Consider the following 25818-nt stretch of genomic DNA (forward strand, 5'->3'; position numbering starts at 1 on the left):
GGGGCAAGCAACCAGGATTTATTTGAGCGCTCCCGCTCGAGGTTCACAAGTCCCGAGAGAGAGGCCAGAGAAGTCTCGCCACCCTGAAGTTTTGAGTAGGCTTATATATGTTTTTTAAAGTTGGGGCATGGGGGTCTTTTGGCGTGAAGAGTCAGGGATTTTCTGTTGCGGTTTCAGGGCGGAGTGTGGAACTGCCAGGTCGGGGCTGTTCCCAGATATCACCTACACAGTGGTTGAGCCGGGCAGGTGTTGGGGCATAGGAGGATAAGAATTTAGAGGGGATGGGAGAGGGTCTCCTGGAGACCAGCTCTGTGCCAATCTTACAAATCCTATCTTTCTCTCCTCAATAAACCTCATCTTTGTGTTTGCCTAAAAAAAAAAAGAAAAAACAAAAAAAGAAAAGAAAAAGAAAAATTCCATTGATACTTTCAATGTCCTTTAACTTGTCACCAGCATGCCAAAATTCACACCACCACTATAGGGGACCACAGGGACCCCTTTTTAAATTTACTTGCACCGTTTGAGGATTAATATTCACACCACTAACATAGTGTACTACAGCACTATTTAAATTTACTTGCACTCTTTGATTAACTTGAGAGGAGACTTTTTCAGGAAGCTTCAAAAATTTGTGATCTTCAGACATGTTCCCAGGGCCACCGTTAAGTATCTAGAGATAAGACAATTTTGCTATCATGTCCTTTACACTAGTTCTGACGCTAAGAAAGTCATAGAACCATTGCAAAGATAACCATTGAGAGCATACACTCAGCATGTAAAATGCTGTGTAATGTGTATATTAATATATGACCCTACTGCAAGGTCATATTATATTCTACTGGACAGTGTTGTTCTAGAATGTAAGTGTAATACAATGCACTGCCACTGTTTATTTACTTGGCCATAGAATCTTTTTCTGATGCCATGTATCCTTTCTGTGAACCAACAGCCTTGTCAGCAGTGTCTTTGATCTTGTACACTCACTTCACATAACACTGTCATAATTCTAGCTAGATACTTGACTTGAGGCATGCCTATCCCTTGGGATATGTTCTGATACAGCATTATCATTATTCTGTGGAAAGAAAACCTTTGATAATCCAATAACTCAGGTTTTTATTGTCTTTCTTTTGGTAAGTGGAAGCAATGTGGAGTGGGGAACAGATGGGAGTGACAGTCTTGCAAAAACCCAATACTCACGCCTGTAATCCTAGCACTCTGGGAGGCCGAGGCGGGTGGATCACTCGAGGTCAGGAGTTCGAGACCAACCTGAGCAAGAGTGAGACCCCGTCTCTACTAAAAATAGAAAGAAATTATCTAGCCAACTAAAATATATATAGAAAAAATTAGCCGGGCATGGTGGTGCATGCCTGTAGTCCCAGCTACTCGGGAGGCTGAGGCAGTAGGATTGCTTAAGCCCAGGAGTTTGAGGTTGCTGTGAGCTGGGCTGACGCCACGGCACTCACTCTAGCCTGGGCAACAAAATGAGACTCTGTTTCAAAAAAAAAAAAAAACCCAGTAGAGACCTCTGCTATGGGCTGGGCACTGTGGCTCACACCTGTAATCCTAGCACTCTTGGGAGGCTGAGTTGGGCAGATCATTTGAGCTCAGGAGTTCGAGACCAGCCTGAGCAAGAGCAAGACCCCCATCTCTACTAAAAAAATCGAAATTAGCTAGACAACTAAAAATATATATATATAAAAAATTAGCTGGGCATGATGGCAGTGCATGCCTGTAATCCCAGCTACTTGGGAGGCTGAGGCAGAAGGATGGCTTGAGCCCAGGAGTTTGAGGTTGCTGTGAGCTAGGCTGACACCATGGCACTCTAGCCCAAGTAACAGAGTGAGACTCTGTCTCAAAAAAAAGAAAAAAAAGACCTCTGCTATGGTTGGGTGGGTGGCTGTAACCCCAGCACTTTAGAAGGCCAAGATGTCAAATGGGTGGGCAGGCAGAGAGGAGTAATCAAAGGAGACAGAGGAACAAGTGAAGAGATTGTAGGAGGACAAAAGACAATGTTACGGAAGCTGAGAGAATTTTAAGGGCCAAGCGTGGTGGCTCATGCCTGTAATCCCAGCACTCTGGGAGGCCGAGGTGGGAGGATTCCTGAGGTCAGGAGTTCGAGACCAGCCTCAGCAAGAGCGAGACCCCGTCTCTGCTAAAAATAGAAAGAAATTAGCTGGACAACTAAAAACAGAAAAATTTGCTGAGCATCGTGGCGCACACCTGAGTCCCAGCTACTCAGGAGGCTGAGGCAGGAGGATCACTTGAGCCCAGCAGTTTGAGGTTGCTGTGAGCTAGGCTGATGCCCCGGCACTCTAGCCTGGGCAACGGAACAAGATTGTTTCTCAAAAAAAAAAAAAAAAAAAAAAAAAAGAATTTCACGGAAAGAGTGGTCATCAGTGAGATCAAGTTATAAGGTAAAGAGAGAGAGGGAAAGACCACTGGTGACCTTTATAGGAGCACTGTTTGCTGATGCCAGAAATGGCTCTAACAGGGGACACAGTCATTCATTCTGCAAAAATAAAAAGCTTAAAATGCCTCCTTAAGTTAAAGTAACAAACTCATTTAACACAAACTCATTTTCCCAAAAGTGTAATGAATCACAAAATTTTAGAATTGGAAACATGCTTCTTACTCATCTAATCTATCCCTCCCATTTTATGGTTGAGGAAATTGGTGCAGGCACTTTAGTGACTTTTACTAGAAAGAACCACCCCAGGCCCAGAACTGCCATAGAATCTGGGCCACGAAGCATATGAAGTCCCTATGGAAAGTGCTACTGTGCTTTCACTAATAAAGATGGAAGTGCACGTCCAGAACTGCAAATAAACTACAGCCAAGAGTAGAGGCTTTATTTATAATGACGTTCAAACAGGATTTAGCAAAGGATACCACTTCCCTTGTATCTTAGCAGCACGGGCGGTACTTCATAAACCAAAAGAGAAATATCCTGAGGGCAGGAAGTGAACTCTCTCCTCAGATATGTTTTCTAAATCCCCAATAGTTCCGTGGTCCCAGCTCTCAGCAGGTAGCTAGTCGGTGGACACTGCGTTAGCAGCTGGGCGCCAGACTCCTGCATCCCATTGAGGAACGTGTCCAGAGATTTCCACACTGGCAGGCAAAACTTCAGGCTTTCACCTCACTCATGGCCTCCATGAGGCGAGCACTGTTTGTGACTGCTGTCGTCAGAAAAATGAACCTGTACCCTAAGGAGGCAAAAGCAGCAGCAGAAGTGACTGAGAGCAGATCTCAGGTCCCAACAATAACCATAACGAGCACTTCCATTGCCATAGTCCCTCTGGATGAGATTCCCCGTTTGCAGACACAGAGGCAGGAGTAGCATGCTCTTGGGGACGGACCACAAATTTCCAAGTCTGGTGGAACTGGGCTTCCTGCCGTAGCAGCCCTCAGCAAGGCTATGGCAAGTGGTACCCACAGGCCGGGAGAAAAGCCTTCCTGTGCTGCAAGGCGCTTTGTCCTTTGTCCCCCAGATCCCAACAGGCCTGTTCTCACTTTCTGTTCTCCCTTACCTTTCTCTCTGCCCAGGAACCGGAGGGCTGAGACCTCAGAGAATGTGCAACCACCCAAGAACACCACCAAGATGAGGCGCAGGGACTCGCTGGAAGCCTTGTCGTCCTTGGTCATGTCTGTGAGGATCAAACCAGACTCCACTCTTTCCTGACACTCCAGTCCTGGGTAATGCATCCAGCCCCGCTCTCGTTGCCACCCTACCCCACTGTCAATGCCACACACCTGTGAATGCAAACTCACTGCAGTTGAGCAGCCGGACCACCTCATCCAGGCCCTGCCAGCTCCGCCGCTCCAGCACCTGGCAAAGCATAGCACTGGTTTCAAGTGTGCAGACGGTGTCAGGCTTAGAAGGAAGGGCACAGCCACCATACTGTCACATTTCTTGCTAGTTACTCAAGTAATAAAAAGTTGGGATAGGCCAGGGACCAGGAGAAAGCCGAGAGGGAAATATGAATGGGAGCAAGAGTGACTCACTCTCACCTGCTCAACGATTCGGCAGCTCAGGGGCACATATGCACCGCTGAAGACATAAGCCATGTCTCGGGGCACTTTCAGATCATACTCCCCGTCCACACGTGGGATCTAGAGGGCAAAGGGACTATATTAGGGAAGTGACAACTCAGCTCCCTAATCCTTTAAAGCAGCGGTCCCCAACCTTTTTTGGCACCAGGGACCGGTTTTGTGGAAAATAATTTTTCCATGGACAGGGTGGGGACATGGATCTGACAGGAAGCGGTGCTCAGGCGGTGATTCGAGCCATGTAAATATAGATGAAGCCTCGCTTGTTCACCTCCTGCTGTGTGGCCCAGTTCCTAACAGGCCACACCCTGGTGCCGGTCTGTGGCCCAGGGGTTGGGGACCGCAGCTTTAAGGGGTCAGATAAAGTGGCATATCCCAGAGAACAGTTCTTATTTCAACTAAAGGGAGAACTAGCAATAGCCCTGAAAAAAAATCCACAACCAAAGATGACAGCTTCTGTTCCGTACCCACCAGTTCTCTGAAATACTTTCCTATGAAGGGGCTGGAGGGAAGGGTTCTTTCTCTGCCCTTCAGTGACATGGGACATGTCTGTCACTGAAGCAGCACTTAAGAGTATTCCCTGGCATCAGCAGGTGCTTATTATATGTTTATTAAATGAATGAATTTTTCTGTCTTGTCTCATTATTAAATTAAGCTCAAGCTATAAGGCTACCAAACAAAAGGATCTTTTTACAAACAAAAGTGACAAAAAGTTTTTGTAGATTCAAAGTAGCCCACAAATAGGACAAATTAGGATGGACAGCAAAAAAAAAAGACAAAAAATAGCCCATAAAGGAGTGAACCCACAGCCTCCCCTATCCAGCCCCCTTCCACATACCAAATTCAGCTTTTTGCTGATGGCACGAAAATTGCTCCTCTTGGCCAGAGAACTGAAGGCATCAGTAATCTTTCCTAGAGAAGAAATCTGTGCTAGGTTTCACCTAAGGTCTATGGATTCATGACACTGCCACAGGTGACACCACTCAGGACATGACAGGACCAATCACATCCAAAGACACCCTGGAAACCGTCAACCTACAATTCCCCGGAACTGATCAAGACACTCCCCACCTTCTCTCTACCCACAGTCCTCCCCGCCTACAGGGTACCAGCTCTCTACGTAAAATGCCATCTATAGGGTGACCTGAGTTTATTGGTTAAGTGTATGGGTTTTAGAGTCAAATTGACCTGACTTACTGAGGGAACTTGGATAAGTCATTTTATTTCTCTAAGCCTCAGTTTCCTCATCTGTAAAACAGAGATAAAGAAATTTACCTCACAGAGTCTTTGTAAGAATTAAATGAGAAATTATCTAAAAGGCTTAGCACATGGGCCAGGTGTGGTGGCTCAAACCTGTAATCCTAGCACTCTGGGAGGCCGAGGCAGGAGGATCGCTTGAGCTCAGGAGTTCGAGACCAGCCTGAGTGAGAGCGAGACCCCATCTCTACTAAAAGTAGGAAAAATTAGTGGGGTGTGGTAGCACGCGCCTATAGTCCCAGCTACTCGGGAGGCTGAGACAGGAGAATAGCTTGAGCCCAGGAATTTGAGATTGCTATGAGCTAGGCTAATGCCACTGCACTCTAGCCTGGGTGACAGCGAGACTCTGTCTCAAAAAATAAAAAATAGGCTCAGCACATTGGAATTGTTCACTGTGGAAACTGCTCTTACCAGCAGAAGTAGTAACAGTGATAACAATGATAGGAATCATCCCCCTTCCCCAGCTTACTCTCTCTTCCTCCCAGGGGCTCTGCCTATTGAGAGAAGTGAGAACAAAAGCCCAGGGTGGGGGATCAGGGATCACCTGTGCTCCCTGCTCACCTGCAGCCTTGTCGGTCACCAGCTTGCTCACTTTACTCTCCACTGCTGTGAGTGTGTCCCCAGGGGCCTGCTCTGTTAGGAGCCCAGCTCGCCGGAGATTGGAGAAGGTTAGGAGGTGGTCAGGGCCATAGCTCTGAAGAAAAGGCAGTTCAGCCAGTTACTGAGCATCCACCAGGGCCTAGCACCGTCAGGTGACACAGAGGTGAGGGGGAGAAGGACTGTGCAGTCTCTGCCCCGAAGGAGCTCACACTTTGCTGTGTGAAACATTTTCACATCAGAAATAGCCTACCCCAAACAAAGACTAAAAAGCAGCATGAGACTATTCACAAAGAGATCTAAGGATGTAAGGGTTGTGGGGAAGGCCTCACAGATGAAGTACGACTTGAGGACTGGGAAGGAGGCCGAATCAGTGCCTCGCAAAGTGCTAAAATGAAGGAGATTCCCAGAAGTAAGAGCTCATCAGCGGAGCCAACAGCCGCAGTGTTTACTCTCTGAACGCACACCACAGAGGACATGGGGTGAAAGGAGGGCAGGGGGCAGAGTGGCACACTGAAAGGTGATTCTCCCTAGTACCTCTAAGAGGGAGGCTGGAATAGACAACAGGGTGGTGATGGGGGCAGGAAAGGGATCATTTCTTCTTTTGCCTCTTTCAAGAATGCCCAACAACTGTCCTCCACCAAGTTCCCTCAAGAATACATTCTTGGCCAGGCGCGGTGGCTCACACCTGTAATCCTAGCACTTTGGGAGGCCCAGGTAGGAGGACCGCATGAGGCCAGAAGTTCAAGACCAGCCTGAGCAGCACAGCAAGACCTCATCTCTACAAAAAATTTTAAAAATTAGCCAGGCATGGTGGTGTGCGCCTGTAGTCCCAGCTACTCAGGAGGCTGAGGCAGGAGGATCACTTGAGCCTAGGAGTTGGAGGTTGTGGTGAGCTGTGATGACACCACAGCACTCTACCCCAGGTGACAGAGTGAGACTGTCTCAAAAAAAAAAAAAAAAACCCAAAAAACTTTCTCTAGGCTTTACCTGCAGATATTGTGTTTTCAGAGACCGGTAATCCTTGGGGATCAAACCTGAGGGGGAAGAAAATAAGACAGGTGCGTGGGAAAGAGGCCAGCTGAGGTACCCTAACATGTACAGCCAGAGCAACCAAGCAGCCAGCACCTTTATCAAGAGGAAGGATCCAGTAACTGATGTTAATTTTGCATAGTATACAGCTGATTTTAAACTGACTCCTAAATTTAAGCTTGCTTATTGAAAGATAAAGCCTATGTCTGAGAGTTCCAAGGAAGAGCTGTGAACCATCAGGGTGCCGAGGAGGGGACACTGCAATTAACACTAATCACAGTGGCGTGTGGGGATGACGTGGCAGGGGGGAGGAAAAGGGACTTCTCAGGCAATTCATTCTGGCTGAGGGGCAGTTCTACTTGGGACTGCTTTCCAGCTACTGAGAAATAGGAAAAGTGTTAAAGTGAGTTCCTCAAGTGCACCTTAAATGGTTTTCTCCACAGAGGTAAGAAGAAATGGGCTTCCAACTATAGTAAAGGAGATTTAGAATAAGCAAAATATTGCTGTGGGTAGAAAGCAAACTTAAAAAATATTCACCGACCAGAAGACTTCAACAATAAAAAGAAAATGTCATAAAGGTTGCAGAATCTGGACCATGAAATTAGTTGGCTGTCCCTTTTTCTTGGACTGAACCTTTATCATGTAAGCTTGTTGAAGAGAAAAGGTCAGATGGGATGATGAGAGAAATACCACTCAGCTCTACACCTTTACGATCCTAACGTGACAGGCCTTGTTCTGGGCTGGCCTGGATATGGTCTTGCTTAGAGCTAAAACAATAAATTACCCTGTTACCTGGTGATGACTCACCCAAAACAAAAACTGCTTTATTTTACAGGAAAAAGAATCCATGAAATCACAGGGAAACGTTCTGTTTGCTAAGATCTTTATCTTAATTATTTCTGCTATCCCCAAGGCATAGTTTCTCAATCTGGCATTCTCATTTTTGGTCTTTTGGGCTCACCATTCTCAGTGATGGACAGAAGGCACATGAGGCGAAGGCTTTCTATGGGTGACACCTGCACAGGAAGAAGGAATCAAGGAGAACTGTAGTTATACAACGCACGTTCGTCTCTTCCTTCTGCTTGAGGCCAACCCCACCTCTAAACACCACCTCATCTCCCCAGCCCTGCACCGGCTCACCTGCCGGTCTATGTGTTCCTCGATGTAGCTGGTGCTCTCCCGGATGTTGAAGCCCTCTAGCAGTGCTGTGAGTAATCAGAGGAGAGCCTGTTACTGGGATCAGCTCAGCTGTTCCCATCTATGCTAAAGGCGTCTGTCTCCCCATCTCTTTCTCCATCCTTGGGGTGGATTAAGGGACCCCCAGGACTCTAGCAGGAACCAGCATTCCACACAGCCAGTGTCAGCTGGAAAGAGCCAGAGAGCATCTTTTAAGGGTGGGCTAGGGGCTGGGAACAGGGGAGCAGAAGCATGAGCAGGAGCATAGCAGGGCCGCTGCAGTTACCATGCTCAGTCTTGATTAGCTCCTGGAAATCCTGCTTGGTTTTCTTCTTCATGATGGATTCACAGGCCCCGATATCTGCAGATTGGACAAAAAGGGAACTGACATATTCCTGGTTCTAGAAGGATGTCTCTTTATTGTCCAGAAGAATAAAAACCTCTTAAAGCCAAATCCAGATGCATTCTTCCCACTTTAGACCAAAGAGAGCCCATTATTTGCCAGATGAAGAGGGGTGTCCTTGGAGGCAGTGGTCCTCCCCACCATACCCCTGGAGGGATTCAGTCACTTCCCCCTGTGCCCCTTAAAAGGTGAAACCTACGGAGACTTAGCAGGCGGTGCTCCTGTTTCAGACCCTTGAGCTCCTGGGACACGAAGTTCTTCATCTGCTTGATGTCCATGCCTCTCCGGCGCTGTGGGTAAGTCCCCATAAGGTTAACCGCCTGACCTCAGGCATGGGAAGCCACTACCTTCCCTCAGTTGCCACCCACCCGTGAGAAAGGACTGGGGCCCTGTCACAGTCTTAGAAGAGGAGCCAAAGGGCAGCAGCCTTGGGAAGCCACAGGAAACAAAATAGGACCAGAGCTCACGTCATACTGGGCCTGCAAGTTCCGGGCCTTCTGGCTCAAGAAACCAAAGACGTTGGAGAAATGCTCGTTACGAATCTCATTAAAGACCTGCAAGGGGAACGAGACAGGAACAACTCACTCTGGCAGAGCCATAACTGTTCCTTCCTACCTCATCAGTATAATTACAGGACAAGAAGGGCACTTGGCTGTTCTAGCAGAAGTACAAAGAAGGCTGAGCTGGGATCAATAAATCACTGTTGAGTACCTACTATGTGCTCTGGGGTGTTCTCTTAACTGGTGGGGAGACCCTCTCTCCTGTGGACTCTGCCTCCCTCCCAGAGCTGGGCCCACTCTGGAGGTGATCAGGGGCCCTGGGGAATGCACTGCTGGTGGCGACACCGCACCTTGTCCTCAGCATTGAGTAGCACCTTCAGACTCTTGTCAGAGGATGTGACTTCTGGGCCAAAGTCGACACTCCCTTGGAGAGCAGAGGGACAGGTATTAGGATCTCCAGTAAGGCCTTCTCCTACCCTTTCCGGAACTGCTGGTAAAGGTTCCCCAAACTATTTGGAAGCCAGCAGTTCACTCAAAGTCTGGGTCTCTCCCACAAGCCCTGCCCCCCTGTGGAAGGCACCAGAGGCTGATGACCGTGTCTATCTTGCCAAGACACAGAGGACCATGGAACTTACCACACTTGATGCGGAAGGTGTCATCTACCAGGCCCTCGTAAACCACTTGGGAGCAAAGTGCCGTCACAAAGTCCACGTCTGAAACCAAGATCCCCGACCATGAAGGCTCTCCCTGACCCTGCCTTCTACCCAGTTAGTTCAACGTCAGCTCAAGTACTTCCCATAGGGCCCGAGTGCCCATGCTCCTAATTAACGGGGGATTCACAGCCCTAACTGTAGCATCCTAACTTTGCCACCACACTTTCCATCTTCCTGCATCCGCTCGGGTACAGAGACGAGAGGAGTGCTGAGCATAATTTACCTCTGTCCAAGAGAAAGATATGTCCAATCTCTGGCCTTCGGCCCTTGGTTTCACCATCCTCCTCCTCCTCCAGTTTCCTCCACAATTCATATGACATCTGCCAGGGCCCAAGACATTCTTAATCTTGTGTCCAGGCCCCTACTGGGGCCCCATACCTACAGAAGCCAACCCCTTCCATGTGATAATTCTCCTTGCCCCCAACAAGGGTGCTAATTATTAAAAATATTGCCCCGTTCTTCTCCCATCTGTTCCTACCCCTCCCACCCCTCTCCACACCAATAAAGAAGGAGTATTACCTTGCCCCCCAAGATAAAAAAGAGATCTAGGAATGCTATCCAGGAGGCCCTGGCTCTTGCCTCTCTGTTAGCCACACAAGTTCTCTCTGAGGAACCATTCCAGAACAATAAAAGCAAGGTAAAGAATACACATCATATCACAGATGCCCTTGGATGATCCTGGGGGGGTACAGAACAGGGGGAAACGGGTTACTAGGACAACAGAACTGCAGCGCTCTCACCTTGGCGCATCTGCCAATTCCATAGCAGTTTGGAAAGGAACCATACAGAGTGCTGAGAAGGTGTAAGGCCTGGGCCACAGTGTTGATCCAACGCTGATCTCCTTCCTGCAGGGACCACATGGGCCACACAGACACAAATCAACCGGACAGGCTCATCTGAAAAGTGGCTAACCCTAGAAGCCCCGGAGCGCGATGGCAGCACCTTGGAAATACTTGAAAAAGTTCATTTTCATTGGCCCCAAAGGAAGTCCCATGGAGATCAAGCTGTAGCACTCAATCACTGTCACTCATGATAAATTATTTGAGTTGGACAAACGTTAAATCAATATTTCTAGCCCACTGGACCCCATGTTTGTCCCCAGCCCTTGATGCCAAGACCTACAGGCCCTGCATTTACCAGAAAGTAGTCCCTGAAGAATTCTGGTAGTTCCATGCTCAGCAGATCCACATCAAGAGGCAGCAAAGAGAAGGCCCATTCATCACAGCTCACATCTGTGGGGACAGAGAGCATCAGCTTCCCTGCAGAATGCACTCAGCTCCACATTAAGTGGGAAGGTCCACCACAGTCATGTGACAGACATTTAAGTGCCACACACCAGGTATTGTGCTAAGCATTAGAGACTTAAAAAAGAATAAGATACAGTCCCTGCCCTTAAGGAACTCAGAGTCTGATAATGAAAGGAGACATGTCCATAGCAGCCTGGAATACAATGGGATACATGGTGGGTTTTTACTAAATGTCTGACCAAAAGTGCTAGGGAAACATTCATTCAGCAAATATTAATATTTCCTGAAAGCTGCCTACAGGTAGGGCTACGCTAAGCACCGGGGATACAGCAGGGAGCAAACGGACGTGCTCCTCATCTCCCAGAGAGTACGCCTGGTAGGGCAGAGATGCACCACACAAATTATGGTACAAACTGTTTCATTACAGTTGTGCTCCAAAGAAGTAAAACAGCAAGCTGTCAGCACAAATATTACAGGGATGTAACCACAACTAGGGGTACAGAAAAGTCTCCCCTCAACAAGTGACAATCAAGCTTAGAATTACGGTAAGGTTTGGGAAGGCAAAAAGCTGCAGGGTGGAAAACATTCTAGGAAAAGCATGTGCAAAGTCCCCCTGGCTGGAGGGTAGCGAGTCAGGAGAAGGCAGCAGCACGCAACAAGGCTAAAGGGACAGGAAGGGCCAACTGTACAAGGCGGAAGAGGCCATGGTGAAGATTCCGGGCTTTATGTTTGGGCACTGCAGGATTTCAGCAGGGAGTATGTGATCAGGTGTGGGGTGCACGGAGAATGGAGTGAGGAACATACAGAGGTGGGGAGGCCCAAACGTTCTCATCTTGAAAGGGGAGAACAGAGCTATTGGTCTTTCCAGCTCTAAGCTCTGGCATCCCTTTCACGCCACCCCATTAGTGTTCTAATCTGGGGTCCAGCCCCCATCCCCATTCTCCAGAACCTCTCCCCCTGCTAGACTGACTGGAATAAGACCAGGAGAAGGGGGACCTGAGGGTGGAGAACAACAAATATTTCTCTCTTCCATATGTTCTCTCCCCCGTTCCACTCACATTCATCTCTCACCTCCATAGATCCCCTCTTCTTCGAGCACCATCTCACACGCGTAAAACTGAAAGAGAAAAGGAAGCTGAGTAGTAACTACCTTCTCTGTTCTTTCCATTTCTCTGGAGTTCCTCTAAGGTCACTAATGAGGACAATACTGACTGAACCCAGCGAAAAAAGACAAGAGAACTCAGATTCTTAAATCTAGAAAGACTGCTGGAATCACCTAGCCCATTTCTTTTTCATTCACTTTATTTATGTATCAAGTAAACTGCTTTTTTATCTCCCTGAGAGACTGGAAAGCTTTACAAAGGATTTCAGCTGTCCCTGAAGGGTGAGTTGTGCAAGCAGAGATGGGAGGAGTGGCATGAAAGTGCTCTAGAAATCCTGGAGGAGCAGGTAGACAAAAAAGAGCCATGGGGGAGAGAGTGAGTTCTGTTTAGGAACCTGGGACCTGGGGAGACACTGACATGGCCTCAGGAGTCAATGGCAAATATGTGGTATCTAAAGTGGATGGTTCGTCCCAGCAAAAAGAACGCAGAGAGGGAGAGCTAAAGACCCCAGGGAACACTGAGAGAAAGGGGCAGAGTGCAGGAGCTGGCAGAGGAGACTGAGGAAGAAGACTTAGGCAGGAGCAGAGCATAGCACCACCGAAGGCAGGGAAGGTGACAGTTTCAGGGAAGAATGGGTAATAATGCCAAGTGCCACAGAAATTAAGTAAGATGAGCATCAAACAGACACCACTGGCTTTGACAACACGGACCTTTAGGAGACCAGAAGAAAGGATGAAAGTGAGAAAGCAGGAGCAGTGACAGCAGATCATTCTTCACAGAAGAACGGCCATCAAAGATAAGATGGGGGGCCCCCTGCCAGGGAGAAGAGACGAGGAGGGGGAAATTGTTTAGAAGGGACAGATGTGGGTGAAGACAGAAGAGAACATCTACCTGGTAAAGCAAGACAGCGGAGAAGGCAGGCAGCGCTGGGGCCAAGACCAGGGCTGGAACGGCTGCCTCTTCGTTCCTCACTCATTGCTGCCAGTTAACCTGAAATCTACAGGCCTGCTTTTAACTTTTAATGCTAACTAATGGAATTCTAGAGCCCACTGTGAAAACTGCCAATCTTCATAGTTAACGGAAGGAGTCTCAGAAAGAGACAGAGATGCCTCCTCTTCCCCACAGCTACTGAGGGAAAGATCTTTCCATGATATAAAATTAGATCAAAGAATTTGATTAGATAGGGTTTAAAATGGAGAACACTTATAAAAATACCAATTTTGTTTTTCTGTGTAAGATGCAGGCTTGTGCGATTATTTTAAACTGTTATATACTTTCTCTATTTCCTGTTAGTACAAATCTGTCCTTGGAAGTAAATTTGAAAAAAAGGGTTTTATAAGAGTCCAAAAACTAGAAATTACTTCCATGGCTCCTTTAATAACATTCAAGAGTAACCTTTAATTCTGATTGGCTGTCTTACTCAATAATTTCTTGCCCTGTTCATAATACTTCATATATCTGTATTCCTGAACAGGATACATATTTGTAAGATTGAGATAGCAATCTTCAAATGGCCTTCAAAAGAAGATCACTGGCTCTATTCTCTTATTCCTTTTACATGATGAGAAAACAACATAAGCCTATCATCCCAGTTGATTTCTTATTTTAACAGAGACTGAAAGTCATTGCACTTAAATAAGTAGTATTTTTTTTTTTGAGACAGAGTCTCGCTCTGTTGCCCAGGTTGGAGTGAGTGCCGTGGCATCAGCCTAGCTCACAGCAACCTCAAACTCCTGGGCTTAAGCAATCCTTCTGCCTCAGCCTCCCAAGTAGCTGGGACTACAGGCATGTGCCAACATGCCCGGCTAATTTTTTCTATATATATTTTTAGTTGGCCAGATCATCTCTTTCTATTTTTAGTAGAGACGGGGTCTCACTCTTGCTCAGGCAAGACTCCTGACCTCGAGCGATCCGCCCGCCTTGGCCTCCCAGAGTGCTAGGATTACAGGCATGAGCCACCGTGCCCGGCCTTTAAATAAGTAGTATTATCAACCCCATTTTCTCGAGGAGAAAACTGAGCCACAGAGCAGTTAAGTCCCTTATCCAGATCACAGAAGTAGTAAGTGCTAAAGCAAGGAAGTCACACCCAGACAGCCTGGCTTCAGAGCTTCAGTCTTGGCTACTACTTCTATTTTCTCTAGAATTTTCTTAGAAAAATTTAAAAGGAGTAAATCCCTGTCCTTTCAACTTTAGTTTCTACCTGCTGTAAGTGTGGCATGTACTACCTGGTATAGCTTTCTAGACCCACAGCCGGCAATGTGAAGGCGGGGAACGGCATTTCTTCCCATCACTGAGCCGGAGGACGCACCTGCGTACGACGCACCTGGCTGGCATGCTGACGAGGGGAGCTCCACGGGATCAAGAAATGGAGACACTAGGATGGGTCTCCAGATACTTACTGCCATCACTGAGGTGAAGATGGAGGAGACCTAGTCTGGCTATGCTAACTCACTGTGTGAGCATGGGCTTCAGTTCTCTCAGCTGCGCAAAGTTGAAGTGGAGTGAAATGGTCTCTAAGGCTCCTTTCCTGTGTAAGAAAAGGCTTTTCCAACAATGTATGGTAGAACGGGTCTAGTAACCCAGGGGCAGCCCAGCCACATGCCTTGATGAGCATGGAGGGTGGCGGGGAGTGGAGTGAATGATTTATTGGATTTATTATTAAAAGGGTACAAAGAGAAAGTCATTGAAAAGCCGTAACATCGTGCACCATTTCTATACTGGAATTTGTGTTAGCAGGGATACATAGCAGGTTCTACTTCAGAACTGTGAAGGTTTTCATTTAAAGAAATCTATGTAGAGGCCTCTCACAATTCTACAATACTTCATTTGGGCAGTGTGATGACAGACGCTCTGCTAAACACTCAGGAATACAGTAATGAAGAGACAATGATAGGTATTTGCTTCAGTCACACATAATTTGCTTTGAGGGAGCCCTATGGTTTGAATGTGTCCCCCAAAAGTTCATGTGTTGGAAACTTAATCCCCAATGCAACAGTGTTGAGAGGTGAGGCCTCCTAAGAGGAGACTGGGCCCTGAGTGAGGAGCCCTCTCGAATGGATTACTGTTGTTATCGCAGGAGTGGGTTGGTAGAAAGTGAGTCTGGTGCCTGGTACCTCTCTGTCTTGCACACTTGTTTCTGCATTCCACCCTTCACCCATGGGATGGCCCTTGCCAGATACTAGTGCCATGCTCTTGGACTTCCCAGTCTCCCCAGAACCATGAGCTAAATAAATTTCTGTTTATTATAAATTATCCAGTCTCAGGTATTCTGTTATAGCAACAGAAAATGGACTAAGACAGGGAGATGGCACTGTTGGCCCCTCACCCCTGCCCAGTCCTCAGGCCTGTTCTACCTGATCCCACTCCTGCCAGGATCCAAACTCACCTTCTGAGGGCTGAAGATCACTTTGTATTTGCGAGTGCGGCCAGCCAACTTGTCAGCATTAACAAGATCTACAGAGAAAAGGAATGCAGCCCGGCAAGCCAAGAGCTTGCTATTAGACGTGCATCTGTTAGACTAGAAGCAAGGAAGCAGATATCCTCTACTAGTGCTATGCCCAACTCAAACAATTTTTTTCTCATTAAAGGGTCCTATGAGGCTGGGTGCAGTGGCTCACGCCTGTAATCCTAGCACTCTGGGAGGCCGAGGCAGGAGGATAGCTTGAGTTCAGGAGTTCGAGACCAGCCTCAGCAAGGGCAAGATCCTGTCTCTACTAAAAATAGAAAAAATTAACCGGGCATGGTGGCGCATGCCTGTAGTCCCAGCTATTCGGGAGGCTGAGGCAGGAGGATCACTTGAGCCCAGGAGTTTGAGGTTGCTGTGAGCTAGGCTGACCCCATGGCACTCTAGCCTGGGTAACAGAGTGAGACTCTGTTTCCAAAAAAATAAATAAATAAAGGGTCCTATGGCCAAGGCCCTTAGATTTTGCCCACCCTTTCCCAGGTCTTAGTTACACAAGGTACCATGGAACACTCACTGGCAATGTATCGCATGTTCTTGATGCGGGGTCTGACCAAGAAGCATAATCTATGGGAGAGAAAGGAAAAAAAAATGAAGAAAAACCATAAAATTTGATAGCAGCTTAGACAAAAGTACAATACCAACTCTTTCACCATTTGCCCTTCTTGACAGAGCCTGCAGGTCACATCCTAGCCAAAGCTGTGCCAGGTTTCTTCTCCTACCACACACCAACCACAGAAGACACCTCTCAACACCACAGGTGTACTGTGACGAGCGGGGTGCATTTACTGGCCCTATAGAGCAGCAGTCCCCAACCTTTTTGGCACCAGGGACCAGTTTCATGGAAGAAAATTTTTCCATGGGGGGTGGGAGGGACGGGGAGCGATGGGGAGCAGCCATAAATACAGATGAAGCTTCACTCGCTCGCCTGCCGCTCACCACTCATCTGCTGTGCGGCCTGGTTCCTAACGGGCCACAGACCAGGCTCGGGGGTTGGGGACTGCAGCCTTAGAGGACACAAGAGTTCCTGCTCTCAAATAATTTATAATCCAGTGGGCAAAAGACGATGCATATAAATATAGAGAACATTCCCATCATCCCAGAAAGTTCTCTGCTGATTCTCTGTAGTCAATGCCTTCCTCAGACCCCAGCCTCTGGCAACCACTGATCTGATCTTTGTCCCCATAGTTTTGCCTTTTCCAAAATGTCACATAACTGGACTATACAAAATATAATCTTTTGTGTCTGCTTTCTTTCACTTAACATAATGCTTTTTGGATTCATCCTTGCTGGCGCATGTATCAGAAGTTCATAAAAAAAAAAAAAAAAAAGAAGATGCATATATATATATATACATATATATATGGAGTGTATTAATCAAGTGCTAAAAATAATACAAAATACCCCATAAATATATACAATTATTATTTGTCAATTAAAAATAAAAGTATAGCCAGGGCAGTGGTGTGTACCCGTAGTCCCCACTGCTGGAGAGACTACAGTGGGAGGATGGTTTGAGTGCAGGAGTTTGGGGCTGCAGTGCACCATGGCCACACCTGTGAAGAGCCACTGCACTCCAGCCTAGCAACAGAGCAAGACCCTGTCTCTAAAACTAAACTAAAACAATTTTTTTAAAAAATATAAAAATTTGGCCGGGCGCGGTAGCTCACTCCTGTAATCCTAGCACACTGGGAGGCTGAGGCAGGCGGATCATTTGAGCTCAGGAGTTCGAGACCAGCCTGAGCAAGAGCGAGACCCCGTCTCTACTAAAAATAGAAAGAAATTATCTGGCCAACTAAAAAAATATATATATGGAAAAAATTAGCTGGGCATGGTGGTGCATGCCTGTAGTCCCAGCTACTTGCGAGGCTGAGGCAGAAGGATTGCTTGAGCCCAGGAGTTTGAGGTTGCTGTGAGCTAGGCTGATGCCACGGCACTCTAGCCCGGGCAGAGCAAGACTCTGTCTCAACAACAACAGCAACAACAACAACAACAAAACAACAACAAAAAAAATATATATATATGTATATATAAATTTGAAAAAACCAGTCTAAGAAAGTAATAGAAAATAATGTTTTTCAACTAGAGTCCACAAATACGGATATATCCTCCATGGATGTATTCTCCATGTATCTGGGGGAATTTTTTCTCCTAAGGAAGGGTATACATTAATTATGTTTATGTATAAACATAACTTATATGTTTAAGAAACGTTTTTTGAACTATTTTTTAAAAAGACTACAGGAAATATATGACGGCTTGCCAAGTGAATAGGACAAATACAAAACGCCATGCAAATCCAGAGGAGAAAATCCCCCTGGACTGGAAGGGCAAGAGAGAGCTTCCTGGGGGAGGTGGGCTGGGCCCTGCAGGACGGGCATTGCTCACAGGAGCAGCAAGGACAGGAGAGGGTTTCCGACAGTGAATGGAGTGGTCAAAAGGGTAAAGGCGCAGGCACGGAGCTAGGAAGCATGTGGAAGCACCTATCAATACAGGCTGGAAGGGGTGCACGAAAGACGGGGCTGGAAAGGCAGGGCGTGAGGCCACGCCACAGACAGCCTTGGAGTCTATGATGAGCAATCTGGACAATCTTCAGTAAGTAATGGAAGCCTTGAAGGTTGTTGAGAAGAGCACAATGAAAATAATTTTGAAAGATTAATCAATCTGGTCATAGATGGTAATATGGATTAGAGGGGGAAGAAGACAAGAAACTACAGGGAAAACCATTAGGAGCCAAAGCAATAACAGGCCTGACATAGTAAAAGCTCAGGTAGGTGAACCATGTATCTCAGCCGAGGACAGCTGAAAGGCAAACATGGCCCTAAGGACCTCCTCCAGCTTAGAGACGAGACACACTCCCAGATACTCACTGTTCATTGGAGCTGAGGGCTGGCTTGTTTTCCACCTTGTACAGCTTGTCTACTTCGTGTTGCTACAGAGAGAATCCAACAAGACAATGGGCATAAGAGAGCTTGAAAAGCACAAAGCATGCTACAAAGACAGGGACTTCTTAAGGGTTTCCTATTTATGCTAATTCTAGGAATCAAATTGCTCCCCTGACAAACATCCCACTAAATCTTCCTCAAACTGTCAATAAGAAAACCAAAGCTAAAACAGTACAAACAACAGCATCAATCTCCCTCTGGCCATCCAATTCAACTACCCTATATTTCCCCTATAAGGGTAGTCACTCTCCAGTAATTTGTATTGTTCATCAAAAGAAAAACTGCTCAAAGAGGAAAGAAGGGCCTGAGTGCCCTGGGGCAAGGGCTAGTACCTTCAGAATGGAGACGCTGGCGATTCGATCCAAAGGGCTCATGAGATCTGCCTCAATGAACAAATCCTTTTTTCCAGGAAGCTGAAGGAGACACAGTATTTGGGTCACTCATAGGTCACACAAGCTCCCATAGCTGAGAAGTTTTCCAGCCACCCATCTAATACAACCACAGTCTGTGAGTTGGAAGGGCACTGGGCATCATCTAGCCTAGCACCTACTTTATTGTCTATGTACACAGTCGACATTTCTCTGTGTATATACCTGTTTTGCCTTCTCACTTCCTGTACCAGTAGGAAGATAGTTCACTTTCTTTCTCAGGTTAATTCCTTGTCACTCAACCCTGCCACCTGCCTGTGACCTTGGTCTACAGCATTGCTCTTCTCCACTGCCTCCTTCCCTCTGCCTCCCAACAATCCCTGGTTTCCTGCTGAACAAAGGCAAACACAACAGAATCCCACCTTGCATCCTGCAACCCCCTCAACTAACTGCTAAATATCTTTTCCAATTGCATTTTTCTCCTAACTACAAAAATAGCACATGCTCAATGCAGAAAACTTAGAAAACCCAGAATAGTCCTTGCCCTACCACCCGTGCTTGTACTCACCCACCCCACAATCCCTGTTATCTGATTCTTGCACTATCACTCCTGACAGAGTTCTCAGATCTGTTCAGAGGAAGGAGAGGTCACAGTTAGTGACAGGGAGGAGAAAGTCATCAGAAGTTTCCATCTGATGGTAGGATTATAAGTGACTTTTTTTCTTTATACTTTCCTTGATCTTATATTTTCTATAATGTACAAATGTTATTTTATAATCATTATAAAAAAGTATGTGTAAGGGAGTATCTATGAGACTCAGCAACCAGTTCAGTTAGTATGAGGGGGAAGGAGAGTCAAAGATGATTCTGATGTTTCGAGTCTGAACTGCAGTGCCCATCAAGAATTAGGGCAGAAGTTAGTTTGGAGAGGATATCATTTATTGCACGGAGATCCACTTTGGCCATGTTGAGTCACCCTCTAGGTTCCTCCTCCTTACCTACAGTCCATTTATAAGTTTCTATCTTGGTCTCATCTACTATCTTTCATGATGCTCTCACCTGAACTAGTGGCTTTAACTAGCACCTTTCTTCAATTCCTCAGTCATTTGTTGCATGTCTTTTATGTGCAAATCACTGTGTTAGCACTATAGGGCATATAAAAAAGAAATAAAATATGGTCTCAGATCCCCTGAGGTTCTCTTAAGTCTTCATCTCAGCACTCACAATGAAACTGCAGCTCTACGTTTCCACCTACTGGGTGGTACAAGCTGCATGTCCTTTTTGTTTTTTAGTGATGGGGCCTCTATGTTGCCTAGTCTGGATTCAAACTCATTCTTGCCTCATCTGGACTACAGGCACACGTTACAGCGTGTGGCTCTGCATTGCCTACTGGCATCTTAACTTCCTCCCATCCAAACCCAAATCAACTTCCCCTACCAGACCTGTTCCTCTTTTTCTCATTTCCATTCAATGTTCATATAACATATACTTATTAAGCATATGCTATGTGCTTGACTCTAAGCTAGGTACTCACTGGGTAAACAGTGAACAAAACAGGCATGTTTCCTCTCCTCAAGAACCTTTCAATCTAATGGGCAATATGGACATTAACCAATAACTAAATAATTAAACAAGTAATCCATTAAAATTACAGTAGCAGCATTATTTTCCTAATAACTCAGGTGAAAAACCTCAAACCTCACACTCAGCTTTGCTTCTCTCTCAACCTTTATAACCAATCAAGTCTTTGAGTCTTCTTTCGCCAGAAGTTAACAATCTTATCATTTCTCTTTGTCCCACTGCCACCAGCTTTGAGTGGGCCTTTATTACATCAGTCTGATCTATGGTCTCCTAACTGGCATTCTTGTTGCCCATTTATCCCACCCCATACATCGCTATGAGAATCACCAGCGAGTATTGCTTCATGCCACAAATGGGAAAAAAAGAACCTTCGGTGGCTGCTTAATGCCTACTGTGTAACTTCTGATGGCTCTCTAACCTGTACGTGCCTTGCCCTTCGCTGTTCCCTCTTTGCTCCTACCAGCCTATCTGCCTGGAGCATCCTCTCCCATTTCCAAAGAAAACATGATTATTATTCATACTCCAGCTCTTTGAAATGCCTCTGTCACCCTAGCTAGAAATGATCGCTTATGCTGAACTATTCAGGCACCCTAGCTATCACTCAGTTACCACCCGATATCGTGTGTGTGGTAATCTGTGTTTCATGAGGCTCCTACTGCAGTGGTAAGATCCCTAATAGCAAAGCTCTCTAACCATCCCCAGTGATGCCTGGCACTAGCGGTGTCTCCCTTGCCGGTGTAAAAAAGAAAAAAAAAAAAAAGTGATTGCCATTAACTCTCTGGCCAGGTCCCAAGCAGCTCTTACTACCCTCCGGACTTCCTCTCTGAGCGTTTCATTTTGGACCTGCTGCGGAAGCTCCAGGAACAACACCAAGGGCCAAGAACAAGATCAAAGGGTCTCAGCAGGGAAGAAAGACGCGTCCAGTGAGTGATAAACTCGATGCGGTAAAGGAGCCAGGCGTGGCGAGTGTTAGGGCGTCCCACCTGGAACAAACCTAACAGCGAGCACTGACCTGCTCCAGCAGATAGATGAGCTGGTCTCGAGCCAGCCTCTTGAGCATGGAGAAGTCAGGCAGCTCAGGGGCGTCCGGCCGATGGGGAAAAGCCATGGCAGCGGTCACCTGGGCCGTGGGGCGGAGGAGGGGGACGCCCTCCGCTCTGGGAAGGCCGGCAGCAGCCCAGGGTCAGCGCGAGGCGGCTAGCCTTCAGGCCTGGGCACCGCCGACCAAAGCCCCCCAGGGGCCCCTGCTCCTCAGCCGCACGCCAGGAATGAAGGGCCACGTCCAGGACAGACAGTCGCGGCTTCGGGGCACCCCAGTCTCAGACCTTCAGCCACCGTACCCCGGCCCGTCCCTCCCTGACCCGCTCTGCCAGTCAGCGGAATCAGTTGACACCTGCAGACGCCGCGGCGTGCAGGCAGAGCCCCGCCTTCCAGCCAGGGCCGGAAGCGACTCCCTAGGCCTCCCGGAAGTCCGTTTTCTCGACCGGCGCTAAGTGTACCGGGAAGGGGACGGCGTCCCGAAAGGGACATTTGGGAACCGGAGGCGATGAGCCAAATTTCCAGCCCCATTCCTGGCTACAGGGGAGTTTTCCTGGGATAAAATGATTATACCTTAAGCTAATTTTAATTGTACAACCCATTTTCCTGGTTTACTCCAGTCAGGGTTGGGCACTTGATCTTTTTACAGGGACTTCGTAAAATGAGCTAAGCCAAGTCAGAGTCTGGAGGGCACTGATTGATGGTCAATCAGAGCTACTGGACGCATTTAGCCACAAGCAAGGCCATCCGTAGCTTCGGAGCGGTGGTTGGCGAGAAGCGTGGAGGTGGGGTGGGTGGACGGAGAGAGACGCGTGGGGATCTGATGGAAGCTGAGCCCTGCTAGCTGTGACTTTCGGATATCGGAGTTTTGACTTGTTAGTGCCCTTTGTGGGAAAATGGATAAACTGTGGCATAGTCATACAATAAAAAAAAAAAAAAAAAACTGAATATGGCTGAGCGCGGTGGCTCATGCCTGTAATACCAGCACTTTGGGAGGCCGAAGCGGGAGGATCACTTGAGGCCAGGAGTTCGAGACCTGCCTGGGCATCATAGCCTAGACCCCCCTGTGTCTACGCAAAATAGAAAAAAATTAGCCAGATGTGGTGGCGCGCGCCACCGCTTGAGCCCAGGAGTTTGAGGCTGCAGTGAGTTATGATCGCTGCACTGCACTCTGGCCCGGGCAACAGAGCGAGACGCTACCTCAAAAAAGAAAAAGAAAAAAAAAGGAGGGGTTAAAAAAAGCCAAATAAGAGACTACTATGAGAGTACATCCGTATGTGCCATTTATATAACGTTCTAGACCAGGAAAAACTAACCTATAGCGAAAACCTTTTTTAGAAAAGTGAACGCCTTTGGGGCTGGAGATTGGCTGGGAAGACAAATGAGAAAACTTTCAGAGGTTATGGTAATGATCTGTATCTACTCTGTTTAAAAACAAAACAGAAAACTTGGCTGGCGCAGTGGCTCACACCTGTAATCCTAGCACTCTGGGAGGCTGAGGCGGGAGGATTGCTTGAGCTCAGGAGTTCGAAACCAGCCTGAGCAAGAGCAAGACCCCGTCTATACTAAAAGTGGGAAAATTAGCCAGGCGTAGTGACCCGCGCGTGTAGTCCCAGCTACTTGGGAGGCTGAGGCAGGAGGATTGCTTGAGCCCTGCAGTTTGAGGTTGCTGTGAGCTAGGCTGACGCCACAGCACTCTAGCCTGGACGACAGAGTGAGACTCTGTCTCAAACAAACAAACAAACAAAAAATCTTGAGAGACATAATGGCTAACACTACCTAAACTCTAATCAGTCATACCATCATATCATTTCCTGGTGAGATGCCTAGGAAGTACAGAGCATTACGTATTGCCAAAAATTGAGATAATAGGAATATGTTAAGATATCACAGGGATGAAATCAACCATATCCAAAATGAAGGAGACTATATGGGACAAATGACCTATCTTCAAAAAATAAATGGCAAGGGTGAAAATGTGGGAGGGGAAATCACTTTAGAATAAAAGAGACATGGGACACATCAACAAAATGCAACGTTGCAGTGTATGGACCTTGTTTGGATAATAATTCAGAGAAATTAACTGTAAAAGTCATTTACAAAACAAAGACCACTATCAGGGTGACAATATCAGCTGATATTAAGGAATTACTAAAACTTTTCAGCTGGACATGATGGATTACACCTGTAATCCCAGATACTTGGGAGGCTGAGGCCTGAGGATCATTTGAGCCCAGGAGTGCGAAACCAGCCTGGGCAACATAGTGAGACTTCACTCAAAAGAAAAAAAAAAAAGCCGGGTGATGGGCGCACAGAGGTTCATTGCATTATCATATTCTTTCTACTTTTGTACATTGGAAAAGTTCTATAAGGTTAAGCAAAAGACAAAAATACTTTCTGTGCTTCTAGAGCTCATCTAGTATTTTATGCTGAGCCTTTCCTCCCACGCCCCCCCGCTACCCCCTTAGATCTAATCTTGGCTGCAATGCGAGATGAAGGCTGCTCTGAGATGGATTTCACTTCCACTGCCCCTTAAAGCAGATGAATAAAGCATATGTACTCCAGGGCACAGAGACATAAGTCTCTTCTGTTGTACAGTTTGCCAGCGTTTTGAGTTTGGCCCCAAGGTTGCTGTGAAGTGCCCACAACACTTTAGCTGCTTTCTGTCCAGCTCAGGCAGAGCCTTATCACGTGTTGCATCCTCCACCAGATACTGCACCTGTGCTCCAAAGTGCAGTTCCACCTCATCTAGTGTAGTGTTGATGTTCATTGTGACATGAAACAGGACTGCGTGGGAACAGAAGCCTATGGAGTCCTGACTCCACCCCGTGGAACACAGAGCTGGAATTATCTCCCATCGCACATCCCAGCCTCCCAGCCTGAGCTCAGTTTCCTGCAACACTGCCATACCAGTGAGTTAAGGTCCATGACACACTTGACAAGATAGAGCAGAAACAGGTCAGCCCGGAGGAAGCCTAGGTGCCTTGCTGAGGTTTGGATGGGTAGGTAGGCTGCCATCACAGACTGGCTGACTATTGTGAGTTCCTCCATCATTTTTTCATTCATTCAACCAATACTGTGATCTACATATTAGGAGCTGGGACTACAGCAATGAACACACAGGTCTCCTACCCTCCTACATTCTAAAGGGGGTGGGATGGCCAGGTGGTAGCTCATGGCTGTAATCCTATCACTTTGAGAGGCTGAGGTGGGAGGATTGCTTGAGGCCAGGAGTTTGAGACCAGCCTGAGCAAGAGAGAGACTCTGTCTCTACAAAAAATAGAAAAATTAGCTGATGGTGAGCACCTGTAGTCCCAGCTACTTGAGAGGCTGAGGCAGGCAGATGGCTTCAGCCGACGTTGCAGTGAGTTATGACACTACTGCACTCTAGCCTGGGTGACAATGAGACCTTGTTTCAAAAAAAAGAAAAAGTGGGGGGGGGGCGGGGGTGGTGGTTGGTGATGACAAACAATACATATTTTACACACTAGGGAAAATTAAATAGGGTGTGGTGATAATATGATGAGAGCCACTTTACACTGGATGATTAGGCAAGGCCTAAGAATGTGATGTCTGACTTGAGACCTGAATGACAAAGAGCCAGCCATGTGAAAATCTGGGGGCAAAGAACCAGTAAGGGGCCTTAGGTTGGCAAGATGCAAGAATGGAAAAAGCTGTAGTTTGGTATTTCCAAGAATGGAAAAAAGGTTTAAGCTTAGTGAGCAACAGAATGGTATAGGATAAGGTATATGGAAAACATCCAAGTTTGAAAGAACAGCTTCTAGGTTTCCATAGCCCTTTGGGGAAAGGGCATGGTCAGATGATATGCAGGATTAATGATATTGTAATTGCTGTTAATGACATTTAAAATAGCAACAAGATTCCATGAACAGAGTGGCAGTGACAGAGTTAGAATGTCAGTGTTTCCATTAATTTTAACATCCTACGTGTATCTAAATTCTGAGTATCCAACTTCTGCTGGTAAATTGTTGAAGTGAAACATGGGTGAAAACTGTCAGACTCAACGTTGTTTGCATGCCTCATTCTATTTGTAACCAGAATTTCTGGTTATAATAAAGTATTTCTAAAAGAATTAGTAAATTAATAGAAATTATGCGAGACTGTACCATACTGCTGGAATTCTAGAAGCCCTAGATTAATGGTGAGATCTGGGTTTCAGTTCCAGTGCTGCCACCTATTAGCAGCCATCTTAGAGTCTGCCAACATATTTTTAAAGAGGCTTATACATGTGCTCTTGCCTACCTCTTGGCACTTTTGTAGAAATCTGGTGTAAACCGTAAAATCAGATATAATTTAAGCTTTAGAATGTGGCTGGAGTTTTTGTCGA

At 46.8% G+C, this 25818-nt stretch overlaps 1 protein-coding gene across 3 annotated transcripts; it reads right to left on the reverse strand.

Moving 5' to 3' along the window:
• Positions 1-2831: 2831 nt before the first annotated feature.
• On the reverse strand, positions 2832-21884 carry VPS33B (VPS33B late endosome and lysosome associated). 3 transcript variants are annotated; one of them, XM_045561688.1, is made up of 23 exons: positions 21445-21884; positions 18816-18896; positions 18409-18470; positions 16056-16105; positions 15464-15531; positions 12047-12092; positions 10866-10960; positions 10469-10573; positions 9952-10048; positions 9651-9728; positions 9366-9439; positions 8983-9069; positions 8715-8805; positions 8399-8473; positions 8077-8141; positions 7898-7952; positions 6895-6941; positions 5869-6001; positions 4889-4962; positions 4012-4113; positions 3754-3829; positions 3531-3647; positions 2832-3206 (listed from the first exon to the last, which is right to left on the reverse strand). In XM_045561688.1, the coding sequence occupies exons 1-23, from the start codon at positions 21538-21540 to the stop codon at positions 3127-3129; spliced, it is 1854 nt and encodes a 617-aa protein (XP_045417644.1). In that variant the 5' UTR covers positions 21541-21884; the 3' UTR covers positions 2832-3126. The 3 variants fall into 3 exon arrangements, 2 of the variants coding, with proteins under 2 accessions (XP_045417644.1, XP_045417645.1); XM_045561689.1 differs by lacking the exons at positions 15464-15531; positions 21445-21884 and having other exon boundaries at positions 18816-18842; XR_006737412.1 differs by lacking the exons at positions 2832-3206; positions 3531-3647 and having other exon boundaries at positions 4012-4129; positions 21445-21860.
• Between the last annotated feature and the right edge of the window lie 3934 nt (positions 21885-25818).

This window comes from Lemur catta, chromosome 9 (genome assembly GCF_020740605.2).
Source record: "Lemur catta isolate mLemCat1 chromosome 9, mLemCat1.pri, whole genome shotgun sequence".
Classification (NCBI taxonomy): Eukaryota; Metazoa; Chordata; class Mammalia; order Primates; family Lemuridae; genus Lemur; species Lemur catta.

Excerpts from the sequence above, each read along its gene's own strand:
- VPS33B (XM_045561688.1), bottom strand. The coding sequence starts at position 21,540 with ATGGCTTTTCCCCATCGGCCGGACGCCCCTGAGCTGCCTGACTTCTCC. Across the intron at positions 10,574-10,865 it reads TCTTCAGGGACTACTTTCTG|GAAGGAGATCAGCGTTGGAT; the intron begins GTAAATGCAGGG and ends TGGTCCCTGCAG. Across the intron at positions 9,070-9,365 it reads TACTCAATGCTGAGGACAAG|GTCTTTAATGAGATTCGTAA; the intron begins GTGCGGTGTCGC and ends TTCCCCTTGCAG.